This window comes from Lagopus muta, chromosome 18 (genome assembly GCF_023343835.1).
Source record: "Lagopus muta isolate bLagMut1 chromosome 18, bLagMut1 primary, whole genome shotgun sequence".
Classification (NCBI taxonomy): domain Eukaryota; kingdom Metazoa; phylum Chordata; class Aves; order Galliformes; family Phasianidae; genus Lagopus; species Lagopus muta.
The window spans coordinates 2,621,259-2,641,662 of NC_064450.1; the positions used below are offsets into that span (position 1 = coordinate 2,621,259).

The 20,404-nt window shown below is 44.7% G+C and overlaps 1 protein-coding gene across 1 annotated transcript in view; it reads right to left on the bottom strand.

The window, feature by feature from the left end:
• The window catches only part of LOC125702203 (protoheme IX farnesyltransferase, mitochondrial), a 93,809-nt gene that overhangs the window by 18,176 nt on the left and 55,229 nt on the right, over positions 1–20,404 (bottom strand). Inside the window, exon 5 of the mRNA XM_048965158.1 lies at positions 16,453–16,523. Coding sequence (XP_048821115.1) covers positions 16,453–16,523 — 71 coding nt within the window. The remainder of the gene's footprint in view (positions 1–16,452; positions 16,524–20,404) is intronic.

The window sequence follows — 20,404 nt, forward strand, 5'->3', positions numbered from 1 at the left end:
GATCTGACTGATGGAGCTGGAAAACACCTTTACAAGATGTGGCTTTAGCAGAATGGGGAGGTGAAGTGACAAGATCCCCAAAAAGTGGTTCACCTCCTTGTAAACAAACCTCATTTTTTGTTTCTCATTTCTTAATTTTTGGTTCTTTTCAGAAGGAGGCTCCTGAAGGCAGTTTGATTTTTGTGTTCAGTGTCTGTACATCGCTCATGATCTCAGGGGAGGGCATCAGGTCAACGATGGCCGTTCTTCACATGCAGTTTTTAGACACCTTGAAAGTATCCTATTTTCTACTTCTCTCCAGTGTTTCCTTAAAACCAAGGAACTGTAAAATCCTTCTCAAAGAGTAATTGTCTGACTGACAAGGGCCTGCACCAGAAACTCCAACTGAGATCAGAAACTCCAACTGTGATCTGATGATTCAGCTTTGTTATTTCTGCCCCATAAAACTCCTTGGCATTACAAAGACAACACACTCAGAAATTAGGACCTTGCTTTCTTGGTGATACATGAGGCAGAATTCAGCTCACTCTCCCATAAATACATTGTATTGATAAAGACTGGGAGATGTATAAGCGACGCCTCATGGGGAAAGAGGCGATATTTGAGGAAAAGACAGAGAGTTTTCAATTACTGCAGCAGTTTTTATCACTTTCGTGACTGAGGGGATGAGGATTCCGGTGTGCAGCAGGAGGAGGGCTGTGATGGTGAGCTGTCACCAGCTCTGACACCACGTAAGGTCCACAAAGTCCTCCCAGGTACCGGGGAATTCTCATGTGGCGCTGAGAATGGGCTACGGGGTCTCTGCTGGTTTCCTTCATCCCTAAACCAACCCCTCCAGTAAGTGCAGGCTGATGACAGACGCTGGTACATAAGCCTCATTTCACTTGGGCGTTCACTTATGCTGAGGGAATCACTCCCATGGGAAAAAAAAGGCAATCTTCCATTGGAAAATTGGCCAAGCAGCTAGCTGGGAAAGCAAACATATTGAGTAAGAAACTGGGTTTTATGATGGATTCTTGGGAGGAGTTGGTTTCAGTTATTTGACTGATTAAAATCAGACTCTGGAAAAATACTACAAGTGCCAAATGAGTTCTCTGCACATTTCAACGCTAAAATACCCACGTATGTCACCACATACGACACCTCCTCCAGGAAAACCAAAAACCGGTGGTTCTGCCTCATCCCTCTTCTCTCCTTCATTGAGAATGCAAATGTCCAATAATGCTGCTCAGAGACACTGACATTCAGCTAAAAGCTCCTGAGAGAACTTCAGCTGGAGCACCGAACAGCCAAACCCCACCGGATCCGAGGAAAATGTGCTGAGATGCCTCCCCTGCTCGGCTCACCCACGATGAACCCATCCCAGTAATGGTGCCCAGAGGACCCCCACCCATCACACTGCTGATGGTGACGTGGGCAGCACCGCAGCCTGCTGTGATCCACGAGCAATAGCAGCATCTTTGGACCCAGGTGACACTTACAGATGAGCTGGTTGCACGTATCTAATGATCTCACACACGTGTGTGTGAAGCATGATTATTTAATAGGCTCCAGAGTCATGGCTAACAGTACTTATTGACTCTCGGTGTTACTTGGAAAAATGGAAAGGGGAAAACAAATTAAAGCATTTGCCCATCTATAAAATTAACGTATTATCTTACTTATTTCACAGCAGCATTAGCAAGCTTAATGCGTACAAAGATCAATAGCTTCACTACTGTGCATGCTCTCCCATGCTGCCTTTGGCAAAACATGTTGGGAAGATGGCCATCAAAGCACTGATAGGACCACAAATTAAAAAAGCATATTAAAAAGGAGATAACGAATTTAAAAACAACAGTGTTAAAAACCACAAACTCCATAAAATTTCCTCTCAGTACACATCAGCCTTCAGAAATATGACAAATTCCAGTATCAGCATCCAACACTTGGACGTGGCTCTGTGAATACACTGGCACTCAGATACCAGCACAGCCATGCCATGCATTCTGAAGAGGTGCATTCAAGCAATCAGCAGTTGCATGCAATTCATGTTCAGATGTTGTGTAAATACACAAGAAACTTAATTTGTGACCTTGCGTTAATGGGAAATTGGGCACGCAGAACATATTTACATTAAAGTGAAAGCTTGAGTCTAAGTGTCCATTTAAGACTGCCTGCCTATTTTTCAGGTGAAGCAGAAGAGCTTATGTTCGAAAATTAGATTCAAAGCCTAATACAGAAGGTAATAAAACAAATCCTCTCTTCTTCCTGTCTGTCAAAAACCTTTTATGGAAACATCATCCACTTCCAAAATGGCAAAGTGGAAAAAAAACCCCAACAGATCACACAAAACAACAACAGTGCCCTTTTGTTTAGTGCAGCATGCACAGAACACCTCAGCGGCCTGAAATGTTTACATGCTCAGTTGAGTATTTTGTATCAGACCTTATTATTATTGATAACAGCCCCTGGAGCCACAAGACCATTCTGCCCAGTGCAGGATGAAGACCCAAAACCAGCAGGAGGGGATGGTGAGGAATGGGATGCGGGGAACAAATGCCCCACTGACTGCATCACCCTCTGTCGGGAGAGGGAAACGAGGCTGTAAGGTGAGACTGATGCCTCAGACCAACCTCAATATTGCTACTTTGGACGAAGATTTCAGCTGCAAAGAGTGTCAAAACAATTTTCCACAAAAAGAGGAGGAATAGTCAGAACCAGCCTGGACTGAAAATAGTGGGGCTCTATGGGAGCCTTTGGCAGAGCAATACCAGCCCGGTCCGCATCCCAGCGGCTCCATTCTGCCATCTCAGTCTGAGACAGAAGTCCAGTGCAAGAATGCTGCCCCAAAGCCATAATTAAAATCAGATTTGGGGAGTAAGCATCATAAGCTACTTATTATTTCTGGAATAGGTAGGTACTAAAAATGTGCCCAGACTCCTCGCCAGCCCGGCTGACAGAGGAAGCCCCTCTTCCCAACTTTTTCCAGGTCAGCAAGAAGCTATTCAGGCTTCTGAAGCCAATTACAAGCTCAGACAAAAGCATTGGGCTGAGGTTTTTGCATTTTCCAACAGAAACAAGAGGTTATACGAACTGAAGTCACGTCCCTTTGGCCATTCCTACAGCCACGAAAGCTGACTCCACAAGAGGAGGATCCGCAGAACTCCCCAGTCCCAATGTACCTGGCCCCATTAAGAAAACCACCACCTCTGCGCTTCTGCTCGTCTCTTGGCATCTTCTCAGCTCCTGTGGCCAGACAACACGAAGGACTGCCAAAAACCAGTCCTAAAACACCAGTGCCAGGGTGGGATCACCACAACTGCCATAGGGAGCTGAGCTATGTCTGGGCCACCTCCCTCAGCCTGCAGCTTCTTACTTTTTATTTATTTCTTGAAGGATCAGAACTGCCGAACCCTCCTTGAAAACTCTTTGAGACCTTCCAAGAGGATTCAGGAAGGCCACTGAGCCACAAGCAATCCCACCTCACTTGGAAGGGAAGCAAGGAGCTGAGGATGTTACGCACTGCAACAACATATGACCGTATAGAAGCCTTCCTGCTCCTCTGACTTAGGTAATGGGGAGGGAAGTCCGTCTTTTTCCAGCACACATCTGGGCTGTGTTTGCACAGTTTCCAGCCCTGCTTCCCCAGATGCCTGCAGCCAGAAGCGGGGCAGCCTCCTGGCACTCAGCTGATGGCAAAAAACGAGCCAGAAAGCTGCAAAAGGCGCATTTTGCCCCGAATAGCAACGGTAGCTTCCCTGAGATGATTGTGATGGGAGGCTAAAAAAACCGCTCCGACGGCTTCGAAGCTCAAAGCAAGGAACAGATCTTTCAAACCCAATTAGTAATCATGGCAGACAACTGAATGATGGCAATCTACCAACAGCGAAATTGAATTTTAACTTTCCACACAAATCCTTTCAGGCTGCATATTTATATATTTAGTAATAAAAACCATATTCACGACCATTGTCAGCTGTAAAAGTTATATAGTCATAACAACAAAGCTAATGGAAACTGAAACTGGAACAACACTGCCTGGCTCAGTAGCTTCATCATGAATGAATGAGTGGTGATTTTTCTAAAATGATTTTAATTTCTCTGCAAAAGGTATTAAATTCCAGAAGAGCCCTTCAGACAGACGGGGGGATGCACCTGACAGAACGAACATCCACACTCGGACCTGAGAGCCTGAATCAAAGTAGTGCAGCACAACCCCAATCAGTGCAGCCTTGAGACAGCACATCTTTATTTCATACGGTGCCTGAAGCATGACTAACACAATATTTTTATATGCAGCGATAGCTTTCAATTACCGATTTGATTCATTTCGAGGAATGGTATTTCTTTCCAACTAAAAAATAGCTGTACACTGATCTCTTGCTAGACTCCTTTCTTCTTTCATGTAGATTTGATTCAGCATCGTCTTCGCCGAACACCCGTGACCTGCTCCCCTTCCCAAACCACCCTCCGTGGATATGCTGTGGCTGAAGAGCATGAAAAGCCCCCAGACCTCCTGATGGAGGTGCTCATATGCACCCATTTGTCCTGTCTCAGTCATGGAAGAAAGTTTGTGACTCATGACGAGGGCTGGAGGATGATTTATTTTAAAATTAAAACACGAAACTTTTTAATTGGGAATTTGATTTTTTTCCTCTCAGCTCCAAGCACCAGAATATGGACTTGTCTATCATTTACCACCAGTGATTGACAAGATGTCCTTTAGGAGGAGCAAATGAATGGGAGCATTGTCAAATCTCATTTTTTATTCCCTCAATGAATTACTCAGTGTTAAATCTTAACTAGCAGAGAAGAGAGATCTTCATTCTGCCAGCGATTCAAGCTCTGGTCTGCATTGTGAACAAATTCCCAGCAGGTATCTCATCCCGAAAGCTGTGTTTCTGCAGCACACCACATTCTACACGCACTGCAAGAAGTGTATTTGAAATCAATTTCCCTTTAGGTGAGTATGACACCACCACAGTTGTTAAGATAGTGGGAAGCCACTTGTTGCAATTCTGCCTGCTAATGTTTTTGTGACCGGCTTTTTGCAATGCAGTTTCTAGGGGTAACCGTAAGAGAGATGCTGATAACCTCCTACTGGACTGTATCGTTCCCTACATCTAAACAAATAAATAAACATACAAATATATGAAACGTTCTAAGAATGACTTCTAATGCAAAATCTGAGCGGAAGAAGAAATAGTCTGAGAGGGGGTGCTTCCAAAAGCCTGACGAGCAGGGTTTGGGGCAGCCCTATGTCAGGGGCTCTGACTGCCATCAAGCACTGTCTCCTGCTGGAGGGTTTACAGCCCTGAACTCCACACGCAGTGCCTACGGTGCACATCTCTTCGATGAGAGCTGCCCATCCAAAGGCACTGAGACCTGACTTTGCCATCGTGGAGGTGGTTGGCAGGACACAGGGAAGAGCAGTAGGGCCAGGGGGCAGATCCAGCACTGAGCAATCTCTGGATATCCCCAGCAATGCCAGGCACTCACAGAGTTCAGCGATGGATGAACAGCATTGCTGGCTGGGTGCTGTCAGGGAGCTGCTCTCGGGAGTTTGGGCACTAACCTGCCAAGCAAGCTCTGGCTTTGCTATCCAATATACTCGTTCAGAAGCTTACTTAGTGTAAATAAATACAAACGAGGATAAAATACCCCATGTCTATGTCAATTCGTTTCTCTCCCAGTGAAGAAACAACCCATGCATGGAGCCCAAGCCTCACTGTCAAGGCTGTGTATCACTGTTGTTCAAAGGAGTAATTGACACTGTATTTTAACCAAATTGGAGGCAATTAGTTTCCCTCGCTCCTCAAGAATCTGAGCTGCAGATGTTCAGTCTCCCTTGCCAATGTCGGGGACTTTAGAACTATCATAAACAAACAGGGCTAATTTAGAAGAATCATTTCATCTTGAAGGACACATCTCTCTTTTTTACGCTCGCATAAATCAAAACCGGTTCAATGGATTTCACTGGAAGTTTCCACAAAGATGCTATGTTTGTGCTAACGAGAGGGAGCTCAGTTCAGCTTAAAATAAGAGAAACTGAAGTTCCACCGGGCACCTGTGAGCCTTCTGAGCACCTCCTGCCCGTTCCATCAGCCAGCTCCATGGAAGTGATGCTGGGATCTGCTCCTCCGTTGATCCAAGGTTTGAGACTCAGCTGAAGGATGGAGCCATAGCAGCCACAGCTATGGGATGAAATAGCCTAACACAGCCTGGGAACACTTGCAGCTTATTAACAGCGCGGTCAGACAGAAATAAAACGTTTTATGCCGCCCTTTGGTATGAAGCAGAAACACCAATTGGGTTCCATCACTTCAAGGTAAAAAAAAAATAAAAATAAAAATGAAAAGAAGCCCTACTTCTCCAATGTTTATGCTCTCATTACGTTTGCTATACACAGCAGAACACTAACCATAACAACCCCGAGCAACCCCGCCGAGCGTCAGCACGCTCCTTGTTATATGTCTCTGTTAGGTAGGAGTGAAGGGGTGAATAATAATATTCACAGCTTCCCTGCAGTCACAAAAATGTAAATATTTTGTTAAAGTGCTTACAAGACAAACCCACAGTAAATTTGAAAAATGTCCCCCATAATATTTAAACTAAATCCTCCTCTTTAACCTAACAAACCTAACCTTACAGCATGGCAGTTAAGTGATCCATTCATTTTATTTCAAAATCTCAGTTCTCTCTCTCTGTAAGAACCAGAGGCCAGCTGACAAACAGACTGGATAATATGTTCTCTCCAGAAACATTTTTCTGTGATTTAGAGTGATTAAATCTAACACATGCTGCTGCTTAGCCTGCAGCCAATGCTTAGAAGGCAGCGAGTAAAGAAGTCTCAGGTCAGTTCTCCATCTCATTGAGATGGAAAAAAATTGGAGTTCTAGAGTACGAATCAACATGGTCTTCAAAAAAGGATCACTGACTCTAAACATGTTGCTGGGAGCAATGAAAATGAAGGAAGGAAGTTATGCACCACATCCAGAGACATCAGGGCAAGAAGCAGTGGATGGCAGCAGGAGGAGGATCCATGCTGCAGACATCATGATGTGGAAGAGTAAGCGAGCAGCTCAGACCATCAAATTGCAGTTTTAAGATCCTACCTTCCTATCTGCAACTGTCTCTACAAGCATGCAGTTGATGTCTTGGATCGCTTTAAGCATCTGCTCCGTATCCCCTGACAGGTGAAATTTCTTCTATGGAAATAGAAATGTTTTCTTCTGTAAAAATAGAAATATTGTGCAAGTGTAGAAGTTATCCTAAGAGAGAGATGTCCACAGCGCTAATGCTGTAGAAAATCCAGGGAAGGCTACTGCAAAACATTCACGAGGGAGATCCAGAGGGTAAATGACCAGCAGAAAAACCATAGAATGGCTTAAGTTGGAGGGGACCTTAAAGATCACCGAGCTGCAAACAGCCATGGGCAGGGCTGCCAAACACTAGATCAGATGGACATGTTGGACCAAGATGAACAAAAACCATGTGCTCAAGCAGGACAAATTATGTTAAGAGTTTTTTCTTTGTATTTTTGTATTTCACTGCATGCTGCTGCTAAATGCCATGGTTCTGACATACCCACCATTGCCAAGCACTTCCACCTTTAGCACTGGCACATACAGCTCACGTCACCGCTGAACACGCCAATAACACTGCTTGGTTATGTTCAAACGTAGTAACACTTATCTCCATAGATTTAACAGCAGCATGAAGAAAAGTCCAGCAGATGATAGGATATAAGGAAGACTAAGCACAGAACGTGCTCCTAAACCACATTTGGGTGCAGCTGCCTCTCCACAGGCTTTGTTCTATCACTTTGGGTTCAACAGTGCCCTCTAAAACCAGCCTGTAAGCTTTTTTGTTTTTTAACTATCTTTGACGTTAAGAGCAGAGAACAAGGAACCTGCTCTTGCAAATAAAAAAATTAAACCCCAAGAACAGCCACTGTCAGCAGAAGGTCCCAGGAACAGGAGCACTGCACAGTCTGCAAGCCACTTCTACAATGGAGAACTATTTTCCAAGTTACTAATTCAGTGTTTCAAAAGCAAAACCTATAGATACCCTTCCAAGCTACCCGTTCTTTGCTAGTGATAATCTAGATATACTTACATTCTTAAACTAATCTGAAATTCTGCTAGGATCGATGGCACTGAGAATGTAAAATATAGCAGCAAAGCACGTCTCAGCGGTCCATGAGAAAAAGCCGTGTACTACACAATGTAAGAGAACTGAAATGAGTGACTTACACGGCAGGCACCGAGGGAAAGGAGCACGAATGAACTCTCCAAGAGTGCTGGGAACACTGGACACGATGCACGGATGGTGCTTCAGGGCAGGTGAAACAGCCCCAATGTTATCTGCCGAGAACAGAACCCTCAGAGCCTTCATTTCTGCTGCTTAACAAGCTCAGAGGTTGAGCTCCTCTTCCTTGCAGTACAACTGCACGCATAATGCTTTTGGGAAAAGAACCTTAAGCCAAAATCTCAACTATAGAAGAAAGCTGAACCAGCAGTAAAGGCAGCCTGCAAGCATCTTGTCAACAAGGAGCATTACCACGCCCAACAACTACCAGGCACCAAGGCAAAGCTGCTGCTTTCCATGGGAGAAAGGATGGGAATGATCACAGTTTGGGATTCCTGCATTATTATTTTGGCATCTGGAGTTAGATTTTACAAACATTCAGATAAAATAAACCCACACCCCTATGTGCCCCCAAAGAGCACAAACGTAACACTGTCACACACAGCAGCACTGTGAGTCACTGTGGCTCATGCTCCTTTGTAATATGATTTAGAACATTAATCCTGTGATTCCAGGACCCTAGCAAAAAAGTTTAAATAAAACAAATCAAAGAAGTTCCCTGCATATCTTAACCTCAGGAATGCCACTTTTCTGGTAATAAAGACTAAAGAGCAAGCATCTGTGCTAGAGAAGCTAATTAAATTGTAAGAAAAACCTCTTTTATATCTGGCTTGCAAAGTCAATAACACGTAAATTATAACTTGTGTAAGACATGATAAACTCTGTCCTTCACAGAAGGAAATGCACTTCTAACACGACTTACTGTAAACAGATCTCAGGGTATAGCAGCTCCTAATCAGAGGCAGCTCTGTAATGGACTTGTTGAGCAGTGACATTTCCTCCGACACTTGGCACCCCGTGAATAATGATGCTGTTGTGGTTAAAGCAGATAAGGTTTAATACTAATAGAGGGAACAAAGTGCGGGGATTCTGACTGCATTAAGCCAAAATTTACAAACACGAACCTGAAATGTTTGACAGCCACGAGGAAAAAACTGTGGATGAGTCAGAGATGGGATCCTGGGCGTTAAACTTCATTTCGCTTTGTTTGTGCGGCGTGAGAGGAAACATTTTAACGTCGCCTCCCAAGAAAACCACTCCTCACACATTCCTTACAAAAGGAAAAGTAAAAATCAATGGCCATCCCAGCGGACGGCAGGGGCACAAAGCAGGGCTCTGCCCCTCAGCGAGGAGCTGACACGGGGGGATAAGACATCTCCATTAGCAGCGCTCCCTGCGAGCAGATGGAGCAGCTATTTAGCCAAATGCACCGTGACTCCTGGTTTATACATGAGCATCTGGGATGCTTCCTAACGGGAGGCAGGGCACAATGTCCGCCGATTTATCAACTGCTCCGCGCGCAATTAAGGATTCTGATAAATAATTTGGTGGGTGAAGGCCGCTCAGCTGAACTGAAAGGCAGCAAGGCGTGAGGGGTCAAGTGTTTCCGCGGGATTTATACTGAGCAAACAGAGCTGCCTACAAAGGAATGCCCGCGCTGAGTGCAGGGCTGCTGGGGCAGAGGATTGCACCAGGAGCTGGGGGTCCTTCGCTGCAGCTGCAACGCGATGTTCGTCAGTAAAACCACCCTCCTTACTGCCTTAAGAAACAAAACAGAGATGTAGTTAGAGCTGTATGATTTCCTGCTAATACACATTTTGATCTAAGGATAATGTGCGGTATCGCCGCTTTCCCGCCAGCTCTACAAAAGGACTCTAATACCCCAGAACCATTTAATCAACATCCCATGCAGGCAGTGAACAGATAATTGAAATATAAGTGCTGCCATCCATATCCCCCTTGGGAAAGTGACACAGTAAGCATTATATCATTCCATTAGTCCACCCTTTGATGTGGGTTCTATTCTCATCAAACTATGTTTTAGCCTCGAGGTTTCTCCCCCCACCTCTCCATGATGTGGCCATGCCAGAAATAAAGAGAATACCATGCTGCTCCAAACACACCGTGTACACTTCTACTTGCACATGTCACAAGCATAAAGCTGCCTTTTTCATTTCTTGTTTACCAAACACAGTCAATGACAGCTTCTGGAAAACAGGATGAAAATAAACAAGGCAGCCAGGAGGGTGGCGGTGGCGATGGAATGCATTTACTTGTTTCCAAATAAAAAAGGTTGACTACACGCAGGATAAAAAAAAATGCTTGGAAAGGCTGCTGTGATGGTGTCTGCTTTGAATCGTGCCCTGTTTAAACAAGAGGAAAGCCTCCCACTGAAAAAAGAAACATTTTTATCATTCGGAACCATCTCAGGGCAGTCCCTTTAAAACGAGGTATTTTCTAAACAAAATATCGGAATGTTTCCCTGCAGGGAGTGAGCATCAGAGCTCTTACAACCATTTCCCTTGAAGAACTGTAGATTTATGGAGTTTTTGTTTTATTTGTTTTAACTTAAATACGAGGAAAACCCGTCTGAAATGACCACCCAAGGGAGCAGCCCAAGCAGCTCAGCAGGGGCTGATCTCTAAATGGGAACCAAAGTTGTGCTGAAAGCCTCGGGGAGATTTCAAACCACTGCTTTAAGCCCCAGGGCTGTGTGTGTGCTGCGTGCAGGTCTCAGCACAGCACTCATGGATTTCCTCTCACTTACATCAGTGGGACTGCACCAATTCCAGCGGAGACGTTCCTGATTTGCATTCGTGTTAGCAAACAAAGAATCAAGCTAATTACCCCGAGTTACCAACAGTGATTATGGGAGATTTTTTTCCTATTCTTTTTAATGCACTTTCTCAGCACGGAGTGCTTTTGCTGTAGCAGCAGTAGGTCTGCTCCATGCGAGGGAAGGAGAACTCAGCCTCACGCTTTGCCAGACAGATCTGGTCCTGAGGCTCAATGAATATCTGAGTCAATAGGAAAGCCTGACATGCTGCAATTTCCTATCAGATAATGAAGCTTCAAGTTGTATTTGCAGTTGTCACCACAGCTCATAAACATAAGCCATCAGCAAGAAATATTACTGACGCTGGGGCTCTTTTTGGTCTGATTCTTCAGGAGTTTATCTTAGAGCTGAACTGACCAAAGTCAACACTGCACTCAGAAATGTCAACAAGTGGGAAAAGCATTAAAGTCTCCATTAATTGCTGTAATAATTAAGAGAGGCCATAAGAACTGGGAAGCTCATATACAGAACGCAGCTCCTTGTTCATTGCTCAGTGAGGAAGTTAATGGGATTCCAGGAAAAAAATATTTACCAAACAACATGAAGATTTATTTCTTTTGAAGCATCTGAGGCATTGTCTGTGTTGTGCCTTCTGCCAAGTTAATAGACTTAAGCTTCTTAATTGCACAAGGAAAAGCAACTTGAGAGAGCAAATATTTTGCATAAGGAGAATACGGTTAAATACCACAGCATGTTAGTCACATATTGAAGAGATTTTGGACAGGACTGAATAAAACCTGGAGCAACCTCCCAGCTGTCCCTGCAGGGAGCAGGAGATGGGACTCCTGAGAACAGGCTGCCCAAGGAGGCTGTGGATGCCCCATCCCTGGAGGCATTCAAGGCAAGGCTGGATGTGGCTCTGGTGACCCTGCACATAGCAGGGGGTTGGAACTGGATGAGCATTGTGGTCCTTTTCAACCCAGGCCATTCTATCATTCTATGACTCTGCTCTCCTGAGGTCCCTGCAGCCTGAACAACTCTGATGCTGCCAGCACAGCCTGGGTAACAGCAACCCAGAGGTGAACCAAGAGAGAAATCATGGCCTCGGTCCCAAGGAAAGGCTGTAGGAACGGGTGTGGGGAATGGCTGCAAAATGCTGCAGGAGCAGAACGGAGCAGTGTTGACATGGTTGTGAATTAGTCAGCTATTTAGAACATGCTGTTTGATGCTGGATATGGAAATTTCCCCCCTCTTCTTTTTCTTTTTCTTTTTGTTTTTAAGATGAAAAACTATTCCTGTACAACTATTAAGTTTTTATGAGTACTTAGCGCAGCAGATCCAGCAGCACTGTAAGTTCATAAAAACAGATGCTTTTTAACAAGTCTGCATGCAGCTCCGTGTCAAACTGCAATCAAAACTGTCATTCTGTACAATGTAATGGAGCAGGACACTTGTCATAGTAGAGGCTAAGCTCACTCAGCTACTGCAGCTAATACTGGAGATTTATTTAAATTAATCTGCGGGAAAATTAAATCCATTACTGTAAGAAGCACGGGAATAAATCATACCCAACAGGAAACTAGAAAAAGCTGCTGCCATTTCAGTCCAATCTAAGGTTGCGTGAGCACAGCGACTTCTTTCTCGTCAAGAGCATAAAAACAACCCATAGCAGGAAAAATAATATCAGCTGTTGTTCCAATGCAAAACACAAACAGCCTGCCCGATGAGTTTAACACTGCGGCCAAAGGAGGAGGAACGTCTGAAGCTGTCTGCATTTCCAAACAAGAGTCGAGGGTCAGAGGAGGGGAGGGGACGTGTGGGCAGGCTGGAATGATGGATGGTGTTTAGTGGCATGCTGTGTTTGGGTCTACCCGTGTTATTTTTGCAACAGGACGTCTCTGATTATTCTCTGAATAGAGAATAAGGATGGTTATGTCTCATTGCTCAGAGGGGAATTTTTTCAGAGCCCTACAAATTAAGTAGGATGCTGGAAAGCAAGAAGTCAATGAACTATCAGGTGCTGTTTGTCACAGACCTAGCAAGAGTGTCAGAATTTTCCCAAGGAGCACCAGCAGTGGAGTTGGGGTGGGCAGAAAGGTGTGTGCACTCCTCCCAAATGCACAGGAGACCCCAGCCCTGCAAGGCCCATCAGCATCCCTGCCTGTATGCTTTGCCTGCTGTCAGAGCCAGGCCAAAGGGTTTTATAGCAGGAACATCGAGTGCCTGGGTAACTATTTCAGCCATAAAGTTGATGCAATATATATAGGGGGGCTTCATAAAGGACAGAAAATAATTACTTTCCCAACCTGCATCCTTCCCGAGGACTCTGCAGAACCTGCTCCTGGCTTGCAGGGTGCTGTTGCCTGGTGTGACAGTTCAGCTAAAGCTGCCTGATGGAAATACCCCCTTGATCCCCAGAGGCTGTGGTGACACAGACACCCTGCAGCACAGCCCTGCTTCCTTGAAGTGTGCTCAGGTTCCTCAGTGATGCTGAAGGACACTGCCAGCCCTCAGCAAATTGCAAAAGAGGATCAGCTGTGGGACCTCTGAACTCCATGAATATGTATGCAGGTAAAATGAGCACAAAAAAGTGTTGCCAAGGTAGGTTTGGTTTGGTTTGTTTTCTCAAACTAAAGGTTTCAGACAGAAAGGGAGGGAAGAAACTTTACAAATAAGGAACACAAGTTTTAGGAGGAGTGGGTGAGGGAACTGGGGCTGTTCCCAATGGTCTGCAGAAGAGAAGGCTCAAGGGAGATCTCATTGCTCTCTCCAACTCCCTGACAGAACATTGTGATGAGGTAGGGATTGGCCTCTGCTCCCAGGTAACAGCAATAGGATGAGAGGTGATGGCCTTAAGTTGTGCCATGGGTTCAGGTTGGATATCGGGAAAAAATTGTTCTCTGAAAGAGCGGTGATGCAGTGGCACAGCTGCCCAGGGTGGTGGTGGATTCACCATCCTTGGAGGTGTTCAAGAGCCTTGGAGATGCTGCACTGAGGGATGTGGTCACTGGGCAACGTTGGTGGGGATGGGCTGACGGTTGGACATGATGATCTTAGTGGTCTTTTCCAACTGTAATGGCTTTATGATTTAGTTATATGGCAGCTTCTCTTAAACCTAACTAAGCCCATCTAAACTTTGCTGAAGCTGCAAATGAGGGCCACAAAGCCAAACACATGGGAGCAATTTCCCTGCTACAGAATGACACATCTAATGAGCCAGTTCCATGTGTTAGCTTAGTGGAAAGGAAGACACGAGCTCATCCAGGGGCTGGATGACTCAGGGTCACTCAGGACCCCATGCTGAGGGTTACCAGCTTGATTTTGGCCCAAGTTCTGAAAATCTGAGTGTTGCCTACAAAAGAAGCCCCTGGTCCCAGTGCAGCTTCTCACTGGCCATAGGTTCACACCAAAACCACTACTGGAAGCCTTTCCAAAGAGGTGCAGTGAATCAGAACTAGGCAGAGTGAAGGACTCCTCACTCTTCAAAAGGGGTCTCAAGCTCAGCACTGGACTGCACAAAAACTGGCATGATCCTGCCACCATTCTCTTACCTACATCTCTGTCCATTCTGTTCTTGACTTATATGAGGATAATCATTTCAGGGTCTTATTTAACCAACCAGAATTGAAGGAGTTCAAGGAACACCAGGAAATACATGGCAAAAAATAACAAGCTTACATCACTTGCACTGGATTACTCTCTTCTGGCACACTGCAGAAGAAATAATGCCAGTCATGGTCTGCATGCTCAGAAGTCTCCAGGGAATTAGGTCGGCATTATTCAAGGTAAGTGACACTTTAAAGAACTTTAAATTAGCTGTTGACAGTCAGGTAGATAGATTGACGAGTGATTACATGAAGTCCCCAGCATTACCATTTTGTGGTGAAAGTAAATATGAAAGGGGGAAAAGCAGAAAATATGTTAAGTATGGTTTTGTCAATCCGTGATGCAGTTGGGAGACTGCAAAGTTCATCTAAAGATGCAGGAAACTTCTACAGCTAATTGCTTTCTCTAAATCAAGAGTTGTCAGAAGGTTTCCTGGCAGAATCACCGCAAGCAATGCAAGTAGACTATGCCCCAAGAAAAGGGAAAAAATCCCACATCACCTTTCTCCCTAAGTGAGAAAGCATCCCTGCAGGCATTCAAGGCCAGGCTGGATGTGGCTCTGGGCAGCCTGGTCTGCTGGTTGGTGACCTGCACACAGCAGGAGGCTGAAAACAGATGAACATGATGGTCCTTTTCAACCCAGGCCATTCTATGATTCTGTGATTCTAAGTGGCTGCAGGGGAAGCCAGCGCTCCGCCTGGTGCTGCATGGAGCAATGCCCCTGAGCTGCACAGCTGAGGAGGACGCTCTGCATGCACAACAGACGTCCTCACTGCAGTCGTCCCTAAAATATGTTTTTAAATAAAATTAACTCATCTGTAATTAGCACCATCTCCAAGAACAATCCAGAACGAGTTTATTGAAGCTCTCTAACTATGTACAGTGAGAGCGAATTTACCCTCAAGGTTCACTTGACTATTTTGTCTCAATTTTCTTGTAATTTCATCCATCACCATTTTTTTCAGTCTTCCAAAGGTGATGGATAAAACACAGAAATAAATAGGACCAACTGTTCGCAGAAGCCTAAGGGAAAACAGAATTTTGTTATAAATAATCCTTGGCACAAATCATGGAAACGCAATACTAAAATTGTTTGTTGAATCATTTATGAATTGGGCCCTCAGTTTTAGTTTGCAAATAAGTTACAGTTTTTGTTGATGTTCTTTTTCACTTTGCTTTTTTAGCTGGGAAACAGCCTTTGAGAAGCTGAACTGATACGTAATACAGAACACAGAGTGACTGCAGGATCTTTTTAAGGGAAACTCTACGCAAATACAGCACTCCTGGATTTAGATACAGGTGATGAGAAGCTAAACGATGACACTTGTATAAGACTTCCTTAGATGACATCAATCTGAGTTCTCATTCCAGCTTTACACGTAGAAAAGGCAAAGACAGCACAGTGCCCTGTAAAACCACTGAAAAAAAAAGGAAGATTTTGATGCAGGTAATTTTTAGCAGCACTCTATGGGACGGTTTCTAGAACTGCTTGGGAAATGACATCCCAGGAGACTGAGGCAAATGCAATTGGTCTAACAGATACAGTGGAGGGATGGGAACAGCTCACCATCTCGTGTTCCTCTCAAGATGGGAAGTTTAGAATATTTTTTGTTATGATCCAATGCAAACCTTCAAGGGAACATAATGACACCCTGCTGCACTGCGCGGAGTCTGGTCGCACGTGCAGGAGTACACAAGAGGAGTGGAGGTTTGCTTTCTTGAGGAATTTGGGATTGCAGAGGGCAGCTGATTACCCAAACACCTCACATGAAAGTCACAAACATGAAACAGTATGAAAGAACAGAGAGATGCGTTTCTTTTGTCTGCAAATTGCTATTTTTGCTCATCTGAAGAGAGCAAGAGAGACACTTGGAGACAGATAAAAGCAATATTAAGACCCAATGCTCATTAGCTGCAGCAGGTGTGTGCAGCCTTACCTGATCTGTCCGCGCACCAGGGGTCTGTTTTTTGTCCTGTTCATATTCGAGTCAAACGGAACCTCAAAGAACTGTAATGAAAAAAAAAAGAAAGGGAAGAATCAAAATGAAAGGATCCGGAAACCGTGCCACGCGTGGAATGCCGTGTCTGCATCTGCACGTGCTTTCATCTCTCGTTTCTGAAGGTTCAGAAATGCAACTGAAATGGCAAACTCCTTTTATGGAGCTTTGATAGTCTGCAGTAATACTTCTGGCATCCCTTTAGAAAGAAAATCACCTGGAGGACAAAAATAGTTTGCTGAAGTCCCCAGAAGTTCCTTCTTTGAAGCAGAGGCTGATTCCAAGTCCTCGAGGTTTGACAGGGCCTTCGTACACACTGCTCTGCCCCCGGTTTTATACTAAGCCAAACAGCCCTCACCAATGTTGTGCTTCTGATATTTTAAAGACAGATGCCGTTTTTCAAGATCTACCATCCGAGAACCTGTAACCCACCCCAAAACCAATCAGCTCCCGTGAAATGCCACCCAAACTGCACTGAGCTCCTCTCTTGGGCAGCAGGCAGCGAGCACAGCATCTGCTGTTATTTAACAGCACAACCCAATCTGACTTTAAACACCGCCTGTGGGAACACTGAGGCAGCACTATCAGCACACCACGAATTCCTGCAGGCTTCTGTAGAGCTGCTTCACAGAAAATGGCACTGGAAAAGCTGAGTGAGGTTTTCCGTGCAGCAGCACAAAGCCCTTTCGTTTTACATGGACAAAATAGCAATAAAAACTGAAATATATATATATAAACCCCACCATACTTCAGAGATTCACCAAAAGCTATTTATAAGCAGCGCAATATGTATTTATAGAAAGGATATCTTCTACTGACGTTATGTCTGAGGTTTTGGGGTAGGAACCCAATTACAGTGAACGTGTAGGAAAAGCAGCACAACAGATCAGGATTTCAAGGCATCAGGACGACGACATGCTGAGCAGACAGACTGCAGATGGATTTAAGGTGACTGCTGTATGAGATCTATGTCACTTCATCAAGCTGATGCGTCCTTTCACACGGCAAAAGACAAAGTTTGCAAACATCCTGGCTCTGACAGTGCCAAAATCTGTGTAAAAAATGAAATGCTTATGGATTTTGTTTCATTCGTTTATCACAAAAGTCAAAGCATCTCCCACATTTATCCACACAAAAAAGTATTGCCGTGAAGAAATGATGGGATTAAAGGAAATCATAAAGGTTTTTGTAAGGGCAGCACCGAAGGAGAGATCTTCAGCTGTATTCCTGACAGCTCTACCATTCCCCACACTGAGGTCATAGGAAAATCCTACCTGTGTGAGTGCTCAGGCCCACGTGCTACAGTTTTTCAGCTTGGACACAACTTGCCAACAGCGTGCCCTAAAGCCAAAGGGTTCAGCAGTGGGCATCGCCTTCGTATTTTGAGATGCTCCTAAAAGTGCCCAAATTTGGGAACAAATGAGATGGAGAAAGGAAGAGGAGGAGGCGAGGGGATACCACTGGCACCCCTTGGCCATGAAAGTCCCAGAGCATCCCTGCTGTGAGCTGCCCAGCCCAGCAGCACCGAGCCCCAAGGCAGCAATGCACAGCAGCTTTGAGGTGTGGGTCGGCTTTGCATCGCTGCAGCAGCACGGTGTGAGTGCTGGGGGTCTCACAAAGACCCTCTGTACAAAATGGCAACAAGTACACCCAGGGAAGTGAAAGCACTCTGTCTGGATTGGAAGGCAGTGATTGCTTCTGACAGCTCAGCATTTTGCTAATGGGTTGTTTCACTGTTACATTTCAGACACAATTATGCTAAACGAAGAAAAAATATCATCTGACATCAGACTGGTAGAGCAAGGCAAGGGAAAATTCTACAGAGTCAAACTCTTTTCTTTCTCTTCCGAAAATATTTTGGGCTGTGTGCAGTTTTGTTTCATTTTGTTGGCACAAACTTCCCTTATTTTGTATTTGCACTGACCGCCCAGAGCTGACGTCCAGCTGAAACTTGGGCACGCACAGAGATCCTGGCTCTTAAATACTCACAGCTGAAGGCGTTCAGTGTGTGATGGGTAAAACTGCAATAACGTGTAAGTTTTAAACTCCAACTGAAACATAAGAAGGCAGAAATGAAGAACAGTTGGATGCTCAACACTGTTGAGAGAACTGAAAGGTATGCATTCGGTATGATGTGACAAAACAGAATCAGCTTATGACACATTGCTGCATATTTTATGTAGTAGTTAGATAGAAGTAGATAGAACATATTTAGACCAAGAAACCTCGCTCTGAGTGAGGCAGTCCCAAAGCATCAGTCCCTGCTGTACACAGACATCTCTGCTCCCAGAATTAAGACTGCTGCATGGCTTAGGTCTGAACTCCTTTGCTTTTCTAAATCTGACAATCTGAACAATCTGTTATGTCAACTACACGCAAAAAATTACATATCTCATTGAACAGCAGCTAAGAAAAATCCTTTTATTTGTAATGGCCCGGATTCTTTCACTGAGCAAGCTGTGACTGCATGTCAGCAAGATGCCATGGATCAAACCTGCTACATTTTGTTCCCAGATGTTTGATAAAATGCCCTCTCCACTTGGAATTATTTCCCCTGATGTTCCAGGAAGATGTAAAGATGTGCATTTAAAACATCATGGCCACAGGAATGAAAGAGTGAACTCAAACACACGACGTCATGCCAGGCCAGCACAGCACCGCCTGCTTCAGCAAACAGTGAACTCAGCAGCACGAATCCTGGATAAATAAATATTTCAGAAGCTCTCAAGATGCTTTTTCCTTGGAAGCCTGAATGCATCAGCCCAGACAGACAAGGCAGAATTCTCTCCCATAGGTTTTTGGGAAGGCAGCCACCAAAGGGCAGCAGGAGGGTTAAACCTACAGCAGCTACAATCCCTGAGTGACAAAACTTGGCAATGGTTCTCCAGACCCCATCCTAAATTTTTATCAGTGTGTATGAAGATTCAAGACACAACGTCGGAAAAAAATAAATCAGCTACACTTTGTGGTTTATTTCTCTGGCAGACTCACCAGACTCTCTGTGTAGATCTCATCTAGTTAATATACAGTAATGATATCTTAAACATCTAACAAATCTTAGATTAGCTGCCACACTACTGCTTACAGTTATTTACAGCCGTGCTTTTTGTCCTTAGCTGCTTCATATTGGTTTCCTCTATGTTTCTAAGTGAAACATTGCAGACTGCTTCATTTCTTCAGGCTTCCTCCTGGCAATAGCAGCCCGCAGCACTGACTGGGACACACATTAATTACATAATTTAGACTCGAGCAGGACTCCCAAGCTCACTCCTTCCGCACCATCACCAAGCACTTGATTTGCAGTTAAATACAGCCACCACCTATTAAGTTCTCAGATTGAGTGGCCTGACTATTTGCAATTAATTAGGGATGGAAAAGTCTGAGCACGAGCTGTTTGCCTTCTGTGGTCATTCCTGCGGGAACAATTTCAGCTCCTGAATTATGACAATTCAATACCCTGATTCCTGTTAACACACAAACATAAATAGAGCACATTACGAGGAACAACATGTCGTATAGTTTATCAAATGGATGGCTCACATGGAGGCCAGTGAGCTTTCCCTATCCACTCTGCTGGAAGCTGAGCACCCAGAGCCAGCTCTGAGTTGGGTCATGTGCTGGAGCAGCGGATGCTGGAGGGGCAACTGGCCTCCATGTATTGACATCACGTTTCCCTATAACTCTAAACACATGTTTACATCAGAACTGATAATCTCATGAGTCTAAAGCCAGAGTGTAACCTTGCTATTACAAAACAGTTTAATTTGTGGCAACTGGGGATCTCCCCACTGCAATACCAATGCCAGGGCTGGGCAGGACCCAGAGAGCCCTCCCACCCCATCCACAGGCTCCTGACCAACACAGACCGTAGAGGAGGTTTAAAGCCCTGTTT